Source organism: Micromesistius poutassou (assembly GCF_964030765.1).
Source record: "Micromesistius poutassou genome assembly, chromosome: 3".
NCBI classification, from domain to species: Eukaryota; Metazoa; Chordata; class Actinopteri; order Gadiformes; family Gadidae; genus Micromesistius; species Micromesistius poutassou.
The window spans coordinates 13,805,834-13,830,839 of NC_140273.1; the positions used below are offsets into that span (position 1 = coordinate 13,805,834).

Below are 25,006 nucleotides of genomic sequence, written 5' to 3' on the forward strand. Positions count from 1 at the left end.
CAAGTAATGGTGTTTATGTGTGGCAACACAGACTAAGATGTAGTATTTGAGAAGTAATGGACAACTTGTAGAGTGGTGGTATCCGGGCTGGTGACTACATTTGTTATTGTGTAATCCATGCTGTCATGCTTCCTCTGCCAAATATTCACGCTGGCCGTGCCAGACCGTGGTCAACCCACTGCTATGCAACTGAGATTATATACTGTTTAGTTTATTGTACAAAGTTACAGTGTCCTCTCTGAAGTGAACACAAACACCCGGTTAGGTAAGTCTCCGCCCACTACACAATATAAAGAAAACATAATGGTGCGTGAAGGACGAAGCCCCATAGAAATCCCAATTGCCAATCCAAGAGCTCAAGTGAGCTTCTCTCACTATCGGTACAACCAGGCATTACCTCAACATGGAGTACAGGAAACGTGTGTATATATATATATATCCTTCTACCTCCAGAAGGTTAGTCTGGCACAGTGAGAAAAAAGGTGCAGACAAAGTTGACAGCAGATGGAGTTCCTAACAAATTTTGGGAACGGGAAAAAACATGAATATAAAAAATGAAATGTACACCCCCTTTTGAATCACAGTACCATTACGAATGCTGCTATGAATCATACACAAATAACAGGAGGATGTACATGGGCACATTTTCAACTCAACTTTTGAATAAAAGACAGAGCACATGTGACTCAGAAGATTATTCCAGCAAAGCCATACAACATTTTTTTTATTTAGAGCAAATATTGAAACATCGTTATTACAGTCGCTCAAAGACATAGCCTGAAACCCTTGTTCCTCTACAACACCAGAGTTAATGCCGCACCACCACAATGATCCAAGCAGATGAAAAACAGCATTAAGAGTAGATATTTTGAACCTGGCAGTTTAGTATCTCAAACCAAGTACAGATAGCATATGACTGGCTTCTCACCAACAGAAAACAAGCCTGGAGGCAGGAGGCTGTGCAGGCAGGATAGAGTAGCGACTAGGGTGGTCGAATGCCGTTGGAAAAGTACTGAAAAGTCCTAAGATGGCGAACCTCTGCTTGCTCTTTAATGAGATATTTCTGAGCTCTGGGTTAGAGCGCGAGGTAAAGGTGAAGTGTGTAGATTGAAGTTGCATCTAGTTGGAACAGACATGGAATAAAAGGAATATAGAATTTAGAATATGTTTTAATTAACGTATTTAATTAGTATACCTAAGAAACTTGTTGTTTGTTCATTACCTTAGAACAAGCCTTTTATATCTACAAAGGGAGCTAGTCCTCTTCCAAGGAGCCCGCCATGTGCACACTGCCTTGTTTCTACACTAGGCTGAACAGACAAACGGCTCTTTGCGTTTTCAGCTTACAATCATGTTTATCAAGGGTAGGGGAGGGACGACGGGGGGTTAAGGGGGTTGTGGTTGTGGATTTGTGGGTGAGTGGATCTGTGTATAGGGATGTTTTCCATCTGCGGGAAGAACATAATATAGTCTTATCCATTAATTTGCTACGGCTGTCCTTTTTGACCGCCATAGGAAATAGAGGTCACACCACAGGTTTGCCATAGTGAAAAGAAAGCTGTGATCAGCAATTTGATATGTTCAAATGCATTGTGTGGAGGACAACTTAAGGTCTTGAGGCATTCAGATGAAAACACATTATTTATGATGTAGGAAAAGTTGTAAATCAGTCTGATTTTAGCTCTCACTGGAGGGAGGTAAAATCTCAAACTGGGTCATACTATAAATACACGTGTATGTATGGATTGTGGGTAGTTCCCTGCATTCTAAAACGTGTTCTCCAATTCTTAGCCGAAGGGTAAGTTTCACAGTTCAAGTGTATTCGCGTGCTGTTGTAATTTAGCCCTATCTGATCAGACTATATAGTCTTATGATAAAAGGGGACCTTAGGATAGATACCATGATGAGGGATCTTTTGACATGGTGATGAGGGGGAAGGAGGCCATCACACGCTTCTTTTCTACGCTACAGTCCACAAAACATTTCTTAGTGGTTTCTAATATTGTTGTTCCTTTAGTGAAACGGGAAAAGTACATTTAGATATACATTTAAAAGCACATTTCATGTACGGAAGTTAAATGTGAAACAAAGCGAAAAACTGGCAACTACACATCTGACAAACATGCAGCATAATACTGTTCACCCAAACTTCCATTGGAAATGTGTCAACACTGTTTTGGCTGTTTTAGCTGTGGCTAGAGTTAATAGGTGTAACCTAACCATATCTCTCTGATAAAAAACGTAATAATCTTTCTTCTGAATCTACTGTTGCGGGAGTAAACAAGGATTGTTAGGGGTTTGACACACACACACACACACACACACACACACACACACATACACACACACACACACACACACACACACACACACACTCCCTAGAGGCTAGAGTGAGCAGACACTGCTTACTCTAGACACACTTAAACCAGGGTGGTGCAAGTAGCTGACCAATACTAGGAAATACTAGGAAAAATAATGAATCAAATGCCATTCAAGGCTATTTAAATATTCACTAATGTGAATAATGTTTGCGTGTCTGTGGGTGTGTTAGTGTCTGTGTATGTGTATGTGTCAGAGAGAGAGAGAGAGAGAGAGAGAGAGAGAGAGAGAGCGAGAGAGAGAGAGAGAGAGAGAGAGAGAGAGAGAGAGAGAGAGAGAGAGAGAGAGCATGCGAGAGAGAAAGACAGAGCGAGTGATTGTCTATCATCGGCATAAGAGGCATAGAGCCGAGCCTACAGAATAGTAAATGACCTATTCATGCCCATGGAAGACAAGCCTAGGGTTCATATATATTATAAAGCTCTGATGGACTCTTCAGTACATCAGGAAACCACCCCCCACCCCCACCCTCCGCCTGAGCCTCATTCGATGGGTGTGACGTACACACACGCACAGACAAACACACACACACACACACACACACACACACACACACACACACACACACACAGTATCTGTATTGACTTTTAAGCGATCCCAAGGCCCTCTCACATGTGGAGCTCCGTGATGAGTTAATGAGTCTCAAAGTTCCTGTTTTTGATCCCTCCTGCCCCAACCATTCCAGGAGCCAGGGGTGTTTTCCTGGAAGCCTCGACGGCGCCCGCTATCAGAGAGACAACCCACAGACGAAGCCACCTGGAGGACCCCACCGAGAGCGCCGAGACGCTTGGAACGGCGGCGCCTGAGACACCGCGTTTCACCCGACGGTGGGAAACGCGGAAACAATGCAAACAAAGCGAGGTCTCGCGCCCGCACACGCACACACACACACAAACACACAATGTTAAACAGATGAAGGGCAGCATGTGATACCAGAGCACTGTGACCTTAATCAGATCGCTCCGGCCTTTATAACATAAACCTCCAGCATTACAACACAAATAATGACTCGGGGTCAGTGGCGAAAATCTAACCAAAACACAGCCCAGCGAGACCCGTTCCGCGCTTTTGTGTGTGTCCGCATGTTTGTGTGTGTGTGTGTGTGTGTGTGTGTGTGTGTGTGTGTGTGTGTGTCAGGGATCTGGGTGTTTACTCTAAACGTGGGCTGAATGATGTGCACACAGACACGAGAGCAGCCACTTGAGGGCCACGCTGCTGTTTTCTTTGCTTTGGATCTAAGGTGTTGGTTAAGGACCTGCCAAGGGATCAGCAGCAGGGTCAACTGAGGTGGATGACCAGGGCCCACTCACGGCCAGCTCCCTTGAGCTTTCTCCCTCCCTCTTCACTGGCCTCAGGGCTGGAGGATATGTGTTTATTGTTGGTCATGGAGTTCCGAGGATGTGCAACCGTGTCACTTTTTCCGCTGTACATTCAATTATATTACATTCAATTTATTAGGCGGATGCCTTTGTCCAAAGCGATGCACAATAAGTGCATTCAACAATGAAGATATAACCCAAAAAGTGCAAGGATCATTCGAGTACATCAAATTCAAATAAGCAAAGCAATTGTTTTGCTCTCTGCTTTTATTATTCCCTGCCTCACTTAATCCCAGCAGTTGTTTTGGATAAAACACACAGTTGTTTTGGATAAAAGTGTCTTCTAAATGACGGAATGTGAACAAATATTGTAGCATGGTCCGATTTACAGTGTCATGACAGTGAGGCAGGGGAGGCGTGTAGAGGCTGGCACGCATCTTTGAGCAGGAAGCCCCTACCTGCCCCTTAATGACAGCTTAATGACAACTTAATGACAGCGTCTCCTAGGTGGCTTGATAGTAAATAGTATTATACTGCAAATACCCTGTGATTTCTTTTTAAGCTCACCTTAATTGCTTTGACCATAAATCGCAGTTTGTCGATCGGCCACCTTCCCCTACGGCGTGGGCCGTTCACAATAACGGCGGCGAGACCCAAGCGGACCCCTTTCTAGCGTATCAAGAGGCAGCTCTGCGGCTCTGACCTCCAGACTCGTCTCTGCACTCCAGAGACAAATGAGAAAGACAAATCCCCGGAGAGGCAGATTATCTTAAAGGGATCAGCCATGAGCCGTGGCCACCTTCACCCAGCAAAGCCTCTGTTGTCCACTTTCTAACAACACTAGGTAGTTGCTGTGTTGCTCTGGGGCTGATAAGCACATACGCCAGGCCAGGACTGGTGATTGACTGAGAGCTACAGGAGGAGGAGGGAGGATGTGAGGTGAGGTGAGGTGAGGTGAGGTGAGGTGAGGTGAGGTGAGGTGAGCATTGTCTCCCCCAACCCATCCTGGATCGAGTGCTGAAATTTATGAATACTAAACATTCAAACGCGCACATATTCACACATATCATTCACACACACACACACACACACACACACACACACACACACACACACACACACACACACACACACACACACACACACACACACACACACTCCTACTAACACATACACACACTCACACACACACAGACAAAAATGCATATGCAAATACATTCATGAACATACATTCTCATGCACACACAGAGACACACACAATCGCAAATACATGGTAATGTGCACATGTGGACACACACACCCCGTCGTAATGTACATTATTCACTGTTAGTATCCAATTATTTAACTCATTTAAGTAGCTCCTGTTAAAGTTAACTTTTAGCATAGAGACAAATTAATTGTGTTTATTCAAATTAGACAGATAACCTTTACATAAGGATTTGAACCGTTGTTCTGTTTGGACGTTAACGTGTCCTGGTCGCTGACACACATGTGGCCCGAGAGCCCATACATCATCAGGAGCTAGCATGGCGCGCCCATGGGCTCTCCATACAAAAGACATATGTCCTGTATTGGCAGCCCAGCGCTGGACGTCCTCCTCGCCATTGTAGCTGTCTGCTGGAGGATAAGGCCGGTCATGTTTACTGCATTCCAAGTGAATATCTGAGTGGAGGAGATACCGTGTACCGTATGTCACTATGACACCACAAGCCCAAGAGATCGGGGCCGTCTCGATCGGGGACGCCATGACCCAAACCCATGGACTCTGATCAGACATCGCGACACAAGACAAGGCCTCTGATTAGCAGGGGACACGGTGGAGGTAGACTACAGCTCAGGTCCAGAAATGGGCTCAGACGGGTCGTTCTGCGCCAAGGTATTCGTTGTCGTGTCCTTAGCACTGAGCCGGCACATTCTGCCGCTAGCTAAACAACCGCTAACGAAACAATCAGATAGTGTTTGACATAGTATTTGGCAACATGGCATAGGGGAGAGCACTTGGCTAGCAAGACGTCCTGCCTAAAAAACACTTGCTCGCTCGCACACACTCACATTCTTTCATTAATTATCCACCGATTGGGTTAGCTCTGCTCATGTCGTAGCATAGACTTTCTGTGAGAAGAAATAAACAAGGGAGCAATGTGTTTTCATGCACTTTGATGTCCAAGCACTGTTACCAAATCATCACTGGTGATTTTGTAAAGGGCTTCATTTGCCTTTTATTATTTAAGTATGATCAATGGTAGAGTATGATGACTGCTGTTAAAAGTTATGTTTGAAAATATATTTGTCTGTACAGAAAAAAAGCCAAGAAAGGCTACAATATAGCAGAAAGTACTGGGTGAAAACTCGGAATGCATTCCCCATTCATTGAGTCCATATCTATAGCCACTAGGGTAGCTCATTATAAAGCAAGAAGCAGGCCTTAAAAAGGTCAAATGTACGATTCTGACATTCTAACGTCACCATTATGAAAATGTCCCACAGATAAGCTTTAAATTGTGAAAAAAGTGAATAAATGCATACACACAGTTCAACGCCCATAAAGAAACCAACACATTATACACACAGGCAGGCCCACAAAGCATGCATGTTCGTTTACGTGTACATGCACATGTCGCACGTGCACACACACATGCACAAACACACACACACACACACACACACAAGCAATGCTAAAACTAAATGTGTCTTTGTGCAGTGACCTTTTTCGGATGCACTGTGTTTGCGTCCAGAGGATTACGGGCCCAGATGGCCATTGGACGAACAATGCCACACCTGCTGAGGGACATGGTGCAATAAGATCCCCCAGAAACAGAGAATAAATGAAGAATATGTACTGGTCGTAATCAATGGACAATATATGTGCTCACCTGTCTAAAGTCAAAATCGCCTGGATATAATATGACAAACCTAACTAAATTATGTAAACTGTACGAGATGCAGGCCTCAGAAATACTATGCATCTGGTCAGAGAGTTCATGTATTTTCCGCTAGTGTTAACTAAATTTACCAAATCCAAATGTTAATTGATTGATGAAATGTTATTTAAAGCACTGCAGTTTTTCAAATATTGTTGTCGGACCTTAAGAGATATGAATACAGTAAAGGCTTCTTGAGACTGAGCCTACTGTCAGTTTCTCCCTTTTGTTTCATCTTTCAACGGTAGTTATTTATAATGAATCTCACCAGACTCCCTATACTTCTTCATAACAAGTAAAAGCGGTGATTAGTGTGTTCAATTTGAGCAAAAACAACAAATAGGCCCATTAGAATCCATTATGATGACATTCCACACAACTTTGCAAACCTATCTTTTGTGAACAAAAACAGCTCAACGTTAACCCCTCTGGATCTCTATCTCTCGCTCTCTCCGTGGAACCTGACTCAGAACATGTCAGCACTGAGCAAATTGACGAGTCATTCACCCTCCATCTTCGTTTTCTGCTTTAATTCTACCACTGCCGCCAACTCTTTACTCTGGCCTTTGCGATATCTCACCCTAGTTGGCACTCTTCCTCCATCTCAGCCCTGCACCGTCTAAAGCCTGGCCTTCGACTACCAGAAGAAAAAAAAAATATATATATATATATATATCTCTGATAGACATTCACAATCGGCATTGTGACAGCATTCACCCTCTACCCGCAGAGAAGGACGTGTTTTGTGGAGGAAACTGTTGCTGTTGGCCTCCTGCCATCCACCATCAATCTGAAATAATAGCATCAGCGTTGATTTAATAGAGCTAGCGTCGCGACTGTCACAAAGATGACACAATGCGCCGCGATGCTACAAGCTATATTTATTAGCTCCTCTCCGGAATACTACCGTGTCTGCTAAAGGGGAAACTGTCGCCATTGTTCAATAAAACGATTAGGAGCAGCACTTGGTTAGCAAATAATGAAGGCAATAAGCAAGCAAAAAAGTGAGCTTTGTCTGTCTGGTAAAGTCTTTCTATTTTTATACGAGGGGAAGGTTATCCAAAGCCGGGCCCGTAGCTGGACTAGCGTGACCCAACATAAAGCTGTTGCTCTCTGGCCCTGCTCCTTACAGCATTACCTCCCGCGTTTCTGCTGCACCCAAATCAATGGGCACACTTAAGAGCAGCTTTGTGTGAAGGAGACAGGGTATTTTTTTTTGCCACAGACAAGCCAAGGTAGAAAGTTAATTTGATGTGCACAAGGTCAGCAGTGCTTGTGAAGGTAACTTTGTCTTGCCTCTCTCACTCTGTCGCCCGGTTTGCCCCTTTGCGCTTCAACACAGGCCTATAGGATCACATTGTGCACCAGCTAGGACAACCAGCCCCACCGTTTTTGTCGAGATGAATAAAACTGTGTTTTTTTGTGGGGGGGGGGGGGGCTCTGACGTTTTGGGGAGAAGCCAGCTCAACGGTAGAGCAAGGGATGTCTATAAATTGTAAATATGGAAATTAACACATGCTGAAACAAAAGCCCTGCAGTTTCATCCCCCCCACCTTCTCTCTCTCTCCTTCCCTCCCTCTCTCTCACTCTCTCTCTCTCTCTCTCTCTCTCTCTCTCTGTCATGCTCTCTTTCTTACTCACATGAGCATACAGTATACATGGAGTCATCCCCTTCTCTAATTTTGCCCTCTGGATTCAGGAGCTTTAAAGGCAGTCCCGTGATATCAGTGTTATTTGGAATAAGCATCTTAAATACAAATATGAATGTAGGCCAATGAGTGGGCAGCCCAGAATCCAATTAGCCATAATGAAAGCAATCTCTGGTAAAACGCAAAAGCAACCATTTTCATACCAAATAATGTTCCCTGCTTTAGAGACATATAAACCCTGCCAGCTATATGTGTAAATATATATCTTATTTTACACAATATCTATAACTCTAAATGCTGTGTATAATATCTATGTATTCCCTCTTTGAGCAAACTTTTATTTTATTTTAATGATAGTACATCAGAACACATCGTAATGACTTTTACCCGACCGGGCGGACATTTCACTGGAGTAATATAGTGGTGCAGTGGTCCTCTGAATGTGCTCTGGTAAATTGTCCTCCTCCCCCGCCCCCACCGCTGGGCACAAACCTCCAACATGTATTTCACTCTATCTGAAAGCCTCATACTGCAGTGGGATGCAGGGCAGTTTGGTGGAATAAAATATGACTAGAGTGCAGTAAAATTTTTGATTTAGGTCCCCTACGTTTCTCTGTAAAGTCAGTGTTCACGCCAGGGTTGCCTGGCCTTGGCTGATCTCTCAATGGTTCAGGTATTTGCTCATGGGCCCCTGTGCAGGGCAGGGCTAATTTGCATAAAGGTTACTCGTCACTCGTCTCCCTCTCTGTCTCGCTGATAATAACACCATTACTGCGATGCCACTGACTGATGACATGTACCTTTCCCAATGATGGCCTTTTTCAGTGGAACACATCACTAATGTTATCGTAACAAATATTACTGAACGCACCTCTCTGACATTGTCAGGTTTGTTTCCCCTCCGCTTACGGCAGCTTTCTGAGTAAATTTGTACTCGTTGCATTTCTTTCAAATGTCATCTCATTCTCCCAGGTCTTTTGGAGTGAGTTAGAACAAGTTACAACACATTTAAGCAAACACAAGCATGTGAACATGTGCGGAAGGTAAGCTTGGGTCAGTATCCCAAATCACTGGCCTACAGCCAGACTTTGTTTGCCTACTTTCAGAACCCCCCCGCTCCTCCGCTCCCGGTGTATTCACTGCCGAAACTCTCTTTTCTCTTCATTGTTTATTGTATCTCTCCGCAAGTAAATGAACAATGTTACCTCCACAGCTAAATGTTTTATTTAATTGCTTTGTGATAGGGCCACTGCCATATCAGTATGACACCATTTACATTTCCCTCATCCCATTAAGGCATGAGCAATCGAAAGGCATTCACAGATGGCCCGACTGTAATGTAATGTAATGTTCGTGTCGGTCTTTTCAAAACCTCTAAAACAAACATTTCATGACGTGAATTCCGAATGACTGCGATATTCAGATGTACTTTCAACCAGTGCTGCAAACCCTCCATTTTGTCCCTGCAAATTCTCTTGATTTCCACTCACACGTTTAGGATATTGATGCTAGTACTTACCCGTGTCACAGTAACCCCAGATATGCTGTGAATACGTTCACCCCAATTACATAAACACATAGATATGCACAGCTGCCTTAAACATGCGTCTGCTACAGAATCACTGTAAATGTGTTCTAGTCTAATCAGACACCAATGACCCTCAATCCATCTCATCTCCTCCCGGCCCAATGGGGTGTGTGGAGGATAGTAAGTCCTTCAGTGTCCATCACAGCTCTGGGAATAGATCAGAGATATCTCATGCAAAGTCATATAGAAGAGTATATGAGACTCACATTACACAGACACACACACAGACAAGCGCACACACACACACACACACACACACACACACACACACACACACACACACACACACACACACACACACACACACACACACACACACACACACACACACACACACACACACACACATTCACACCCACCGCTGGCTTCGACACCGTTTTAGACACTAACGCTATACTTTAACAGTACATATTAAAATATTTAAGAGGTACCTGCTATGGCAGCTATAGCTCTTATTCCTAAACTAACTCATAGTTAAACGCCACAGGCTACCCAGGCATGACTTCATTGGTAGGTTTGCACTGCTTAACCAGCTGCAAGACACCTCTCTGCTCATTATTTCTGCTGTCCATAAAAATGAAGTATGTATTTAATGTGTACCGCTGTGTGTCCTAGTTAAAGGAGAGGGATCCTAATGTTAAGTGGCTATATAGATGACCTCCCACAGGCCAGGACACACACACGCACACACACACACACACACACACAGGGAGCCAGTGTGGTGCTGGTGTCATATGAGTGAGTGTGTTCTTCTCATGTGACCGCGTCCTACAGATGAACAACCGGTCCACGGGTGAAGGGAAGGTGTCATGAAGGTTTCCTCAACCTTCATCACACCACCAGCACCACCCGACAAAAACCCCCACCATCACCACCCCCCCCCTCCATCACCACCACCTTCCCAACACCACCTCCACTTCCTCCACTCCTACCAAACCATCGCCAGCCCCCCATCACCACCACCACCTTACCAACACCCCCTCCTCCACATCCACCCCACCACCACCACTACCACCATCGCCACCCCCCCATCACCACATCACCACCACACCTAAACCCCCAGCGACACCACCACACCTAAACCCCCAGAAACACCACTTCTACTACCACCACTACCCCCCATAACCCATCAGCAACACTACCTCCTCCTCAACCACACAGACTTACACCATCATCATCACTTTCTTTGCACCATTTTCCCCCGGGATACAAATAAGAGGGATTCAAGTGCGACAGAACCTTTCATCCAGTACACCACCTCCTTCAACTTGCTGGTGGCCAACTGGAGCAGACGGAGGACTTCCAGAGACACACCTACATATCTGGCCTCCTCTGGGTGTGCCAGAAAAAACTGAAGAAGAAGAAACAACCGACCACAAGGTGTATATCAGACGCCGGGACAGGAATGTTTTTCGGGGTTTGATTCATCATCCCTCTGGAATGAAGGGAGTCCTTACTTCCCTGTATACCAAAGCCATAACACTGGAAAACATTCACCGCCGACTCCAGCGATACAAACCGAGGAGCTCTCGGCTCCTCGCACACCTTCTGCACTGAGACGGTCGGAGGGGATACAAAGATCGCTTTTCCATAATCCCTATGGTAGGAATGCGTCACTGTTGTTTATTTTCCGACATGAAGATATGAATGGAACATGGTAGAGTTTTTTTTTTATATGGCTACTGAGGCTTCTTTTGGGTTGGCTCCCAAGTTCACAACGTGACTACTTTAAGCCGGTAAGCCTGGCGATGGCAGGCATCGGCGACTAAAGTTGTGAATGTAAACCAAATGTTTGCTGTGCAAAGTTGGGTTTCATATCCCACATAAATTGAACATTTGAAAGCTCCTAATCTGTGTTCTTAGTGTCTATGTTGCTTAAAGCCAAACATTAACAATGTGCTGTTCCTTTAGAGTGTGTAAACAAGGGATATATGTTAAATGTCTCCAGAAGATGGAGGACACATCGGGTTCTCCGCCCAGGAAATGCACATTCTTGATAATGCAAAATTTGATAATGCTCAATCTCTATATTTATGTATATATTCTCTCTCTCTCTCTCTCTCTCTGGTCAGATTGGATATAGAGTATTGTAGATATAGAGCAGAATACTATCCTAAAGTCATTGTCAGGCATCAACGGTTCTTCCCACAGACCCACAGACATGTATGTATGTGCACACAGACACACATACACACACACACACACACACACACAAACCCTGACACACACACACACACAATCTGCGACTGGAAAACCATAACAGCAGCATTAATTAGGGGACATGGTCGATGCCAAATCGGCATCTTGCTGGATTTGCTGTTTGCGAGACGTGTGTTTTTTTTTTAATTCCAAATACACTGCTGCTGCTATGTTGGACACACATGTACTTAATTATCGCTTATTTTGTCTCCTACTATATAACCGAAATATTGCTTGCTATGTATATTTCCCACAAAGGATTTACAGTACAACCCGCTAGGACAAGGTGGGTGTGAGCTAAGTTTTCTCTAATTGTCGAGAACCCTTCACTGGAACAAGGGAAAGAGAGACAGTATTACTAGACAGGCCTGTCCTGCTATTGACAGACAGATGGCAAGTTGAGTCTGTCTAGAGGCTACAGCTTGTACATTGCTCTGTCACCATCTCAAGCCATCTAGTCTAGCCTAGTCCAAGCGGCATCCATGGTCGCCAGTTTGTGATCAAACGTTGTTTACCTGTTCACCAAGGCCTCTGGTGTGTAGTTATTTTCTGCAATCCTCTGCAACCTTTGCTATCGCTATTTTCTTCTCTTTTTTTTTTCTGCTACGTGGTAAATGTCCTTGGTTCGCATGAAAAGCGCTATATAAATGATTACATAATATATATATATATAATATATTCTACAATAAAATAATAAAGCATTTGAATGGAATTATTGGATCAGCATTCCAATACCATAAAATATTGACAATGACTCGTGCACCTGGTCAATTTTGTAAAGATCACAGTTACTGTCATTTGTATGAAATGGATCAAATGCCTATTTTTTCTTTGGATTCAAGCCATTTTTGATATTCTAAAAAACCAAGACATTCCTTGCCCGAATCAGAGTACATATCCTACTGGGCCTGAAACGCCCAGGTCAATTATCTCAATTATCTCAATCAGCATGTTAGAATAATATCACTGCTTGTTGTGTTTACAGGAATATATTAAGCAGTAAATTCCCAGTATTAACAAGCAGGGCAGTTGTTTTTTTCACCAACAAATTCTTATAAAAGCACTGGATCAACTCCCTGGATCAACTCCCTGGACGCTGAGCGTCAAAGTGTGTGAGAGTATCTTGAGTGCGCACGTGGATTTCCGAAGAGGCCGGTCACAGTGTTGTTGCTCTTGGCAAAGAATTACGAGAGAGAATCGCTGATTTCTGGGGCACATTAATAGCCATTTTATGTAATCCGTGTGTGCACATAGATTCATAGTCACACCGGCATGCACACACACACACACACACACACACACACACACACACACACACACACACACACACACACACACACATTCACGTTTATCAAAAACAACTTAGAATGAATTCAGGTTTCATTAACAGGAGATGGTAGAGGTTAGGTAATCTTACTCAAGGACCCCGATAGTTAGACATTGGGGATTGAACCCAGTGCCTTTTAGCCGGGAATCAAACACCCTAGCCACTACACCATCCGGCCCCACACACAAACATGTTCTAAAGTTTCTAAACGGTACAGCGTGTGTGAGTGTGTGTGTGTGTGTGTGTGTGCAGTGTTTGTAAGGACCAGAGGTGTGTGTTGAACTTGAGCCTGTGGTGGTCCGCAGAGCTCCGGTAGCAAGGCGTTCTGCAGTGGGGCGGCGGAGGGAGAGGGAGACCTCTTCACCTGTACTCATGAAAACCACAGTGTGTGACCGTGTAACGCTAAGACAGTCATCAACTCCCTCCTGCACACACACACACACACACACACAAACACATACACTGGCATACCCACACCCACACACAAAAACACACACACTGGCATGCAAGCACACACACACACGTACACACAGACACACACACACAAACACACACACACACACACACACACACACACACAAACACACGCATAAGCTTGCACACGCAAACCCACACACGTGCACACACAGACAGGCACACACAGATGCAGACACACACGCGGGCCTGACCTACTTGCCTCTTAAGCCAAACAATTAACATTTTTTTCTAGAGTTTTCTTTATGGCATCCATTTCCACTTCCCTTCCACAGGCAGCCATGCCAGGCAAACAGTGGGCTTCAAGCATAAGCAGTTTGGCATGAACACTTGAACCAACTCCAGTTAAACATGAATAATCAAGGCATGCCTTGTTCGCTCGGTCAAGCACGTCAGAATGCAAGCGCAGGACAACAGACACAGGGACGGGCCAACGAAAGGGGCGCTTCCCGGTGCGTTCTCAGCCTTTCAGCCCTTTCAAGAGCTGCTAAATATAGGGTAATTGCTCTAAAATGGACAATGTTCCGGCAATAAATTTGTGTCCTCTTGTTCAATTATTGTGTCTGTTTTACTCTATTTATATCAGTTGTTGTTGCCACGCCGCGGAGGCACCGTTCTATGGTCGATATTCTATGGAAATTATACTTTCAAAAATGATTAGTATACTCCGTCTGTGCGGCTGGCCTTGTGAGTACCTGCTCTCTCACTAAGTGTTTGGTACAATGCAAAGTGGAAAACAGTAAATTACCTATTTCCCACCACTATATATATGAAAAAAATAATAATAATCAGCAGGGCCATTTGATTACAGCAAGCTGCAGCCATGGCCGCTGTGGCTGAGGGTCCCGGAGCCGGGTCTGGAGGGAGCCGGGTGAGTGAAGGCCTGGGCCTCCTTCAGGGGCAGGTAACAGAGGGCAACGAGGCAGGGCAGTGCCAGGGCCGAGGCGGAGCTGCTGAAAATCTGGCCCGCCATCACCTGACAGCGTTTCAGGAAGAGCTCCGAGGGAGATGGACAATATGGGCTTTCAAATTCCAAGAAGCTCTGGCAAAGCAGATACAGTTTTAGTTTCAGTAGGCCGAGCATGGGAGCTGATGCTAATGTTGTTTTTGAGGTTGTGTGTGTGTGTGTGTGTGTGTGTGTGTGTGTGTGTGTGTGTGTGTGTGTGTGTGTGTGTGTGTGTGTGTGTGTGTGTGTGTGTGCATCAAAGATCAGCATCAATTAATGAATATCCCATCGTTATTATTACTGATATTATCAAAGATAATCATTAGTATTATATTTATTTAGCTGTAGCAGTACTAGTTCATTGAGAAATGCCTGTGATGCTTTAGTAGATTTAGTAGAGGAGTAAATTAATGTCTAAAAATGATGTTGTGGCATCTATTATTTCCAAACAAAGCAATAAAAGTACACATGCATCAACTTTACCACAATTGATGATCTAGGCACGGCGCTGGTTATGTATTCATAGACTGAATGTTAAAAACAATTACCTAATGCCCTAACCCTATCAGCTGGACAACAGCTGCCTGGTTTGAGATGACCACTGTACTGGACTGGGTGAGGTTTGCACAGAAAGACTGCATTTAGCCTTGAAAATGGACCAAGTGGATAACTGAGCTCAACTCGTAGGATCGGGACATTCATATCATGAAAGAAATGATCTTTCTGTGATGTAATATACTCTTTGCAGTTTTAGATACATGCAAAAACTGCCAGTTCTAGAATGAGTGGGGAGTAGTACACAATCCTCCACAATCTTTAAGGTCCTTCCTCAACCCCACCCTTACACCCTCCCCCACGAGGCCTACGTGTTCCCCTCAAACGCCCCTATCCAGCAGCCCACTGCCTCAGCTCGCTGTCACCACTGTTGTTGTGGTGTTGTGTGTCTTTTCTATCGGGAAGGAACTCACAATGTACTGGGGGGGTGCGGTGCCGGGGTGCCCAACGTGCCACCGGGCGGAGGGATTTAATCAGGTATTAGCATCCAGCAGCGTCTGAATTAATCACATAATTTCCATCCATTCGTTTAGTGCAGGGACATACAATTAAATCATTATCGTTGTTCTCTCAGGAGCATGCCTTTTGGTCCATCTGCGGAACATTGAGCGTTGGCTGGAGTCCAGTGGCAGCCAGGCATTCTCTCTCTGGGTAGAGTGGTGTCTCTGGTGCGGGGCATAAAGGACAGGAGCTAAAGCAACAGGCTCCCAGCGAAAGAGGGCGAAAAAAAAAAGCGGTACGGACGAAAAAAACAATTAGATCAACCGCCGAGAGTAAATCTGGCAAGGAGGTAATAATACAGGAGGAGGGATCAGCGAAGAAAGGCAAAGAAAAGAAGAAGGAAGTCATTTGGGTGTTAAGGAGAAACACCCGACAGATTTTGTTGAATTAGAATGAAAGCAAATCACCCCGGGACAAAAGTGTGGGGCATTAAGGCAGTGTTCACTGGAGGTCATCGGGTTTGTATTTGGTAAATAATATAATAGAAAAGCTTAAGCGGATTTACCCCAAAAAGAGGGAGAATTTGTTTAACTGAAGCGATTAATTTCAGGATCGCCTCAGGATAACTTGAATATGGTTCAAAGAGATTTGGAAATTGTTTTACTTTTAAAGAATTTGGACGGCAAGTAATCATAATACAGTATGCATGTGTCGGTGTCGGTCAGCCTTTCATTCCCGCATAACAATAGCAATCTCATGTAGGTAATATGCATACAGTACTGTACTTTAGTACTTTCTGATAGATTCAGAGTGGTAGCCACAAGATCATCTTTAATTGATTTGCTGTGTTTGAGAACCAAGGTCCAAGTATGTCTAAAAAACACCCGCCTGAAAACCTGCATTTCAGTTTCGTGTGAGTTGCCTGTCGACTATTCCCAAACTTAAATCAATCCAAGAAAAAGATAAAAATCTTCTGTGATGCCCTTTTAATAAAAAAGAAAAGCATTTAGAGGAAATGAAGACAACTGCACCAGAGGCCTTTTTTCCACAAAGTTCTTCCATGGCTTTGCTGCAACACTTGATGCACCATGGTGACAGATGAATTTAAGTTAACCGCTTATTTTCAGCAACATATCTTTGCTTTAAGCCATTTTAAAGCATTACATTAGGATTAAGAAATGTATTATTTAGAAATTACTCAATAGCTAAAACGGGTTAGCTTCGGTTTAACTTTGCCAATGGTTTCAGAAAATAAAGGTATGCTACCTTTAATGTTGTGCCTTGAACTCACAGAAAATTTCTTAGCACATACCCCTTTCTTAGCACATACCCATGGAATACAGATAGCTCTAGCAAGCAAATGCATGTCCACGTTTGGCTTGATCAAACAAATTAAAACGCAAACATAGCCTGACCTAGAAAAAGTGAACTACGTAACAAATTGCTGCATACAACATTGATGATAAGGAGGCCGTGGCAAAAGTTTTCAGTGCAACAGAAAAAAGACAACCACATTGCATGAAGACGAGGAAAACTTAACAACGGCTCCACTGTAAGAATATATAATATGAGCAATCCTATCTACTGATCTACTGGGCATTATATTCAAAAGCTAATTGCAATGCATTCTAAATCCCCAGGAATGTTGAACAGAGGGGCCAAATAGTGCCAACATTGAACTGAACATCTTGGGATTCTTCCATTCAGAGCCTCAAAGAGAAGAGATTTCCACACAGGAAAAGAGGCATCAAACACAAACAATGTCTATTCTGAAAAACACGGGTAAAAAGGCTAACGTAACTTACCTGTGCACCAGTATTTAGAAGAGGCCAAAACCAAATAGATGGTGTGACAGTGGTGTGTGTATTGAATTGGTTTCTCAAGTCTTCCCTGTTGACCTATTTTCTAAATAAGTGACGCTGGTCCAGAGGGCCACAGCTTCCTTAAATAATGTTCTCCAAGGCTAATGCAACTTTTTAAATGAACCTCACTGTTCAAAAGCCTGAGTGATTATACACAACAGGTAGGTAATCACATGCCACACTTAAGTGCATGTCAGTGTGTGTGTGTGTGTGTGTGTGTGTGTGTGTGTGTGTGTGTGTGTGTGTGTGTGTGTGTGTGTGTGTGTGTGTGTGTGTGTGTGTGTGTGTGAATGACTGGTGTGCATCCATATGTCCCACCGAGCACTGTCATCTGCACTGACATTAGGACTAAGCTGGATCTCATTAGGGCCTGGGTTGGCAGTGACTCTCCCAACGTCGCCTTGGCTGCTACCATATGGGCATCACTTCTCTCTGGGTGCAAGCTTTGTTACACCTGACATATACACACTGAGCTGGTGTACACATCCCCTTAAATACACGGAAGACCCCAGTCAACTTTTCATAACAAGGACAACAGAAATGTCTGTGGGTGGACACTGCCAATAGCGATACAGTACACCACTAATGCCGCCAGGATTAAAACCATGGGCGGTGCCAATGTAATTATGTGAATGGAGCAAATTATTTAAGAGTGAGATAGTGATTGTATTGATTTAGTCATGACAATGGCCCGAAGTAATCATGATTGTTATGATAATAACCGAGAGATAATAGCTGAGAGATCCTCTCCTCCATTAGTCAAATAAATTCTGTGTATAACAAACCACAAACTATTTACATTGCAGCTGTACCAGACCAATGTACGAACAACTCCACCAGGCCACTGTTCAACACTACTGTAAACTTCAACTGTCAACTTTACCAGACAACTGTAGAAAAACAACTTTACCAGACTGTACGAGACCAAACTTTACAGACCAAACTGTACGAGACTACTGTACCAGGAAACTGTACCAGGCAACTGTACCAGACAACTGTACCAGGCAACTGGGTCAGACTACTGTACCAGACAACTGTACCAGGCAACTGTACCAGACAAATATGCAAGACTACTGTACCAGTCAGCTTTACCCCACGTCTGTATTGGACTATTCTAATGGATCACTGTACTGGAACACTGTACTGGGTCACTGTATTTGACCATTGTATTGGACCACTGTACTGGGCCACTGTATTGGGCCACTAAATTGGGCCACGGTACCAGACAACTGTACCGGGCCACTTTACCAGAGCACTGTAATTCAACACTGTACAAGAAGCATTCTACCAGACAGAGTAGTGGACACAGCAGGTGCTTCTGTTCTGCTGTGTTGAGCTATGATTGGCTCAGTCAGTGTTTTGCATCTCATTGGCATGACAACGGGGAGCAGCAGTGTTTAATGTGTTGTTATGGATAGACATGGTAACTCTTTCACTGTTTCAAAAGTAACTGTGGCCCCATGAGAATACCTTTTTTCTTATTCTCTTGTCTCAAATGAATGATAATAAAAAGATAAGATCAAGTTGAAAAAGTGGTGCTTATTGGTATATTTAGTTTAGTTGTATGTATATCTAAAGAACTAAAATAATAAAATAATATCAAATGACATTCTACCAAATGCATCTAACATTTTCACAAATCTTGATACAAATTGTAGAGAAAATACTTTGTTTTCTACTGTACCTTAAAAACAGCAGGTTTGTTTTTTCTCCTTGCACAAACTTGCATAAAATGACTTATATGTGTATATGAAGTGTAAATATTCGCTTTACTTGTTAATCAACAACAGGGGTGCAACTCTGAAAAGAAAGCATTATGTATCTGCTTTCAACAATATGAATCTGTTTCTCATAGCCTAGATTATGGCTGCTTTATTGACTTTTATTCATCCTGTTGTTAATAGCAAATCCATTTATCTTTCAACTTCAGGCGCAGAATGTAGTTAAGTCACAAAAACAATTGTCCAAAGTTGTATTGACATATTGGCTGCTATCACCTCTTATTTCCGTTTGGATTGGGCTCCCCATCCTGACCAAAGAAACTGTTTATTTAATCAGTTTGGTTACCCAAGAATGTAATCAATCATTCCTAATTCATGATATTTCCCAATAATAGAACAGGCAGATTCAGTTAAAAATATACTTTTGACTATATGTGTGGCACAAGTTCAAAACTAGACCTTATGTTTATATGAATACCATTTGTGTTGTTGTGCATACACTGGCGACTGATAAGCAGGAAACTTTGCCTTTCTGTGAAGCAGAGGGTGAAACAGAGGGTGGCGTCAGCAAAGATGGTGTTGTTGTGGTCACATGTTGCACATGTACTGTAACAATGACCTGGACTACATTTACTAAGTTCCTGGTCCCCCGGCCAGTTTCACACTGGCTTCATCCCAAGCCCTGCTGGGACTGTTGTTACATTGCACTTCTCAAATACCCTTAGTTCCTCGTTCACTCTCTTGTTTGAAGCTACAGGCGCCTCCTTTCACCCAGAGCCTTGGGGATTCTCAAATATAATTACAGAAATCTGCACTGCAAAAAAACAAACGATATATATATATATATATATATATATATATATATATATACTCATTAACCTTAGCTAAATGAAACAAACCAAAACACAGACTAGCTGGTTTTACATCAGGGACAATCAAACAAAATTGTTCAGGGAGACATACGTTGCCAAAATACGGTGTCAAAGAGGGAACACAAGTTGACAACATTACCACCGGCCTACCTTGACATGTTGTCCACGATGCATCCCTGCCCCAGGTAGCCCTCTCCCCTGGCTGACATCGTACCCTGGGCCAGGCCTGGCCGAGACTTCCACGATTCCATTAACGCTGTTACGGGGGAAATGAGGTTCAACAAAGGATTGGACTGGTCCCTTACATCATTCCGCCCAAAAGACATTGTTCCTTGTGCTCCGACCTGGTAGTGGAACGAGTGTCCACCAGAATTAACCCCAACAATGGCCGACGGGGTCATGCCGCTGTTTTCTTGGTAATAGCTCCCATCAATGGACTCCTGTTTAACACCTTTAGACAGTACATTGTTGAGGAAACCTTCCGATTCATAGTTGCCATTCATGGAGGAGATGGGGGGTCCTAAAATACCGGAAAGACTGTATTCGTCTATGTTATTCCTCAGGGATAAATAGGTTGTCTCCGATGCGGGGAAGAGGCCCAGAGAGCGAGGCTGCTCGTTATACAGTGGCTGATTCATGCAATCCTCGTCTTTGTTGGGCTCGCTTTTTATCTGCGTTATGTAGGCCGTACCATTTCCACTGCACTTGGAGCTGCCTAAACACATGCTCCTCAGGTCAGTTCCTGGTTCGTTTTTAATGTACTTCACCATCCCCATGTGATCCAGGCCCACGTTAAAAACCTCCCCGTCGACCATCTCCACCTTGGGGAACTCAAAGTTCTTGAAGTCCGGGTCTTTGGCCAGACCCGCCGCTTCGGGGCTGTTGGTGTCGTTCTGCACCAGCCCCAGTCCACTGGCGGGACTGGACACGGGGAACCCGCCGAACGAGAGGTTTCGCGGGCTGCCGGTCGCCATTGCGCCGCCCGCTGTCGGGCTGGAGATGGACGACCTCACTGTGCAGTTGCCGGCCGTGACGTTGCCATTGCTACCGGTGGGGCTTGAAACTGATGACCTCATGTTGCAGGTGCTGCTGCTGCAGGGGGGTGGGGATCTCACACTGCCCATGCTCTGTGGACTGGACATGGGCGACTTCATGACGTTGAGCGGGCTGGTGAGAGGCGGGGATCCCACGGTGCTGGACTCCACTGGGCTACACGTGATGGAATTCCTGCGCTGAACGTGGCCCAGTATATGCGGGACGGAGGGAGCTTGGCTGAGCGGGCTGCTGATGGAGGAGCGTGCCGGGCCGAAGCACGTGGTGGGACTGGTTGTGGACGACACCATGTTGCTGCTGCTGCTGCAGCCACCGCCGCCGCCGCCGCCACCGCCGCCACCGCCGCCGCTCCCATGGCAGGAGACGGAGCTGGACGTCTGGGGACTGCAGCTGAGAGAGGACACCTGCGAGGAGGCGGAGCTCACCTGCTGAGGCCCGGAGGCGGTGCAGTCTCGAGAGGCAGCGCTGCACTGCGGGAAGCCCAGCGGGGGGCTCTTTGTCAACTTTGTACACTGGTTGCCCTCAAGGGGGCGACCGCACCCTGGGTAGAACTTCCCGGGACTGGTGCTGCCCCCGTGTTGGCTGAAGCCAAAGTCGGCCTCGCGGACCGCATTCATGTACAGGCCCATGGACTCTGCCACAGTCTTGGAAAGCTCCTTAGAGTCCATTTCCTGTTTGCGACTATACAGGGAGTTGTTGAGGAGAGGCAGAACAAAGGGCTGGGTCTGGCTCAGGCGAAGCACCGGGGGCTCCAGCTTCTTGGTGTTGTTCTCCTTGCAGTCAGCCGCTGGGCTCCCAGCTGGACAGTTCGTGTTGGCTATGTCCATCAGGATATCGTTGCTGGTTGAAGCGGATTCTTGTGTGCTGCAGCAGTACTCCATGGTGCTGGGGATCTGGGACCACCTGCTCTCAGCTGTGTCGTTTCCATCAAAGTAGATTTTGTGTGTTTTGGTCTCCATCACCAAGTCATCGGTTTACCTGATGGGGGCCAATGACAGACAAAGAGAAAAAGTCAGACCAACTGTGCAACAAACATTAATTAGAGCTTTTGTGGTTGTTGTGACAGGTGTAATAAGCGGCAGGCATGTAAGAAGAAGACTTAAGAAATGTAATTACAGTGTGAACACAAATCACAAAAAAGGTAAATGGCCTCTCTTTGAATTTAAATTTGAACCATTAAATAGAAAATAATAGAATTTGTTAGAAAATATAATATGTGGCTATAAAGCCACCAAGCAGCATTTAAGACTATTAAGGAGGAAGATGGAAAAAAAAAGGCCATACAAGCTGCAGAATAAGTGATACTTTTCCCCCCCAACATTTCTGGGAGGGATTTGTTTTAGGACTATATGGCCGTTATCACTGCACACAGTAGCATATAATAAATCACATTAAGGGAAACGTGTGGCAAGGGTTAAGTGTATCTGTGACGTAGATGTGTGATTTTGTTTGGATCGCCACCCTTTGTTCCGCTGGATTGGACAGCAGTCAGATAGAACGACACCAACTTCATCATGCTATTCATGGATTGGTCCAAATGCTGTCACTCAATAGTTATTGCTCTTTCAGCCACAACAAATCTGCGACGTTAGTTAAAAGGTTGTTTGGACGCAAAGAAAAAAACGTAGTAAAATAAGTAATAACCTGCATCATTTGTTTTTTACAACCTTAAGAAGTATAGCCTACTTATTTTATAGGTCACATATCCTAGGGTTACAATAATAGCCTAGACTATATTTTATCCCTAAGCGTGTAACTAGCCCTGTCAAAAAATAACTGATGTGCGCAACACAGATGCATAGAACTTTCTTTCTGCTCTCGCTTAATAACTTAGTCGTCATCTCACATTCAACATCTGTAGTTGTTCTCATTTTGTCAAAGAATATTTAAAAACGTGATAAAAGGTAAATGTATTAACCTTGAGCCTTTTAAATCCGTACCCAACATATATTCGACATATTAAAAGGTCCATATTATTAGCCTACTACTATTAGCCTATAGCGTATGCATGATCATAATTACTAGTTATCGTGTTATCAGTATTAGCAGGCTATTAATACACGAAGTAAATCAACCAGCTTGCATTAGAGGCTAACCGGTCGCCCAGCCGCGAGCGTTCCCAGTTGAAAGTTACGGATTCTCGAGAGCCCACCGACCTAAGCGACACATGCAGTTGTTCCGTCCTTATAACCGCTATGGTGTTCACTTCGCCACCTTCCTTCGTATTGTGCGCAGTTTAATTCTTCAAGCAAACATTTTGCACTCTGTCCTTACCTTAATTACGACATTCAGACTTGTCAGGTGGCTGGGTTGCTGGGCAGCAATAATCCAAAGGAGAAAAAAAAACATGCAACCTGGTCAAAAGATATTCCTCCCGGGGCAAGAGCTCCTCTGAGAATGCACTGTTTCTACTCTTTCGAGAATATCTACTAGTTTCAGTTTGACAGCTGAGGACATAAGACTACTGCGTATAATATGACTGCTGCTGATTCTCAACTGCAAACCGATGTTCCAAACAGGGCGACAAGAGACAGCGACGGATTTGACAACAGAGGCAAGTGGTTTTACATGATGCCCATGATATACAGATAGTTTAATCTCGCCTTTTAGATTAAAATAAAGCCCCTAATAAAACAACGAAGGAGTCGGTCGGACTTGCAGTGAGAGCGACGTCATTCTGTGCACATGGACCCTCCTACTGCAACGAGTGCAATACAAACTCTAAACGGGTCGAGAGCCCATGGTGTAGAGCGGAGAGAGAGCGAGAGAGAGAGGGAGAGGGAGAGCCGGAGGGAGGGAGGGGCCATCGCCTAGTTGCAGACTCCTGAGCACAGGTAGCCTACACCATGGGGCTGGACGCGAATATAGGGCACGCTGTTCGGTGAAGCAACTATGTTCATCGTCACATTTAGCGTCATGCATTCTCGAGGAATCTGTGCACGAAGTAAAGCAATGAGCGTGTGGAAACCGCTATGGTTATTAGGCCTATCACTTACTGACATGATTCGTCTAATGGAAAGATTCATGTTTCGCATGCCTCAATCGTTCATAAAACATTTAACCTATTTCTATAAGCTTGTCCCCTTTTCCTGACAACCCAGACAGTTGAAGAAAATAAAGTGTCCCAATCAGAATATTATGGACTAGGGCCGCTACATTATATTGCCTACGGATCCTCAGATGATTATAGTTGCAGTGGAAGAGTGCTGATTGCAATGCGATTATTTTTCAATTACAAAGAATAATGCTGCGATTGAAATAGCTTGTTTCTTTAAGTAGTGAAATTAGGTCTTAAAGGTTAGCTCATTAATGCTGAAATGTCTCCACTAGGTGGTGCTTTACCTCTGTTACAGTTAGGAGAAGAATATAGAAGACTTCCTACTTAAAATGCATGCCCTGGCCTACAATTGGAATTATTAGGCTTTTATTATGTATCTGAAAAGTATTAAGTGTATTTATTTTCGTACTATACTGAATCGTCTCACTAACTATTGTGAGCTATATTGAAAACGTATCCCCTCTGGATGTTCAAGTCTCTTTCTCATGAATGGTTATAATTAGGCCTTCTACTTCTACTGCTATTACTATATTACTACTACTACCACTTCTACCACCACTACAACTACTATGGCTACTACTACTAATGATTATAATAATACAAATTATACTATTATTGATGATAACAATAATAGTATTTTTT

The 25,006-nt window shown here is 44.2% G+C and overlaps 1 protein-coding gene across 2 annotated transcripts in view; it reads right to left on the bottom strand.

Moving 5' to 3' along the window:
- nr3c2 (nuclear receptor subfamily 3, group C, member 2) overlaps window positions 1–23,972 on the bottom strand; it is a 63,790-nt gene extending 39,818 nt beyond the window's left edge. For both annotated transcript variants that reach the window (XM_084465757.1, XM_084465756.1), the window contains exons 1-2: window positions 23,581–23,972; window positions 20,404–22,284 (exon numbers count right to left, since the gene is read on the bottom strand). In XM_084465757.1, the coding sequence (XP_084321883.1) occupies window positions 20,404–22,265 (1,862 nt within the window). In that variant the 5' untranslated portion in view covers window positions 22,266–22,284; window positions 23,581–23,972. The remainder of the gene's footprint in view (window positions 1–20,403; window positions 22,285–23,580) is intronic.
- Window positions 23,973–25,006: the final 1,034 nt, after the last annotated feature.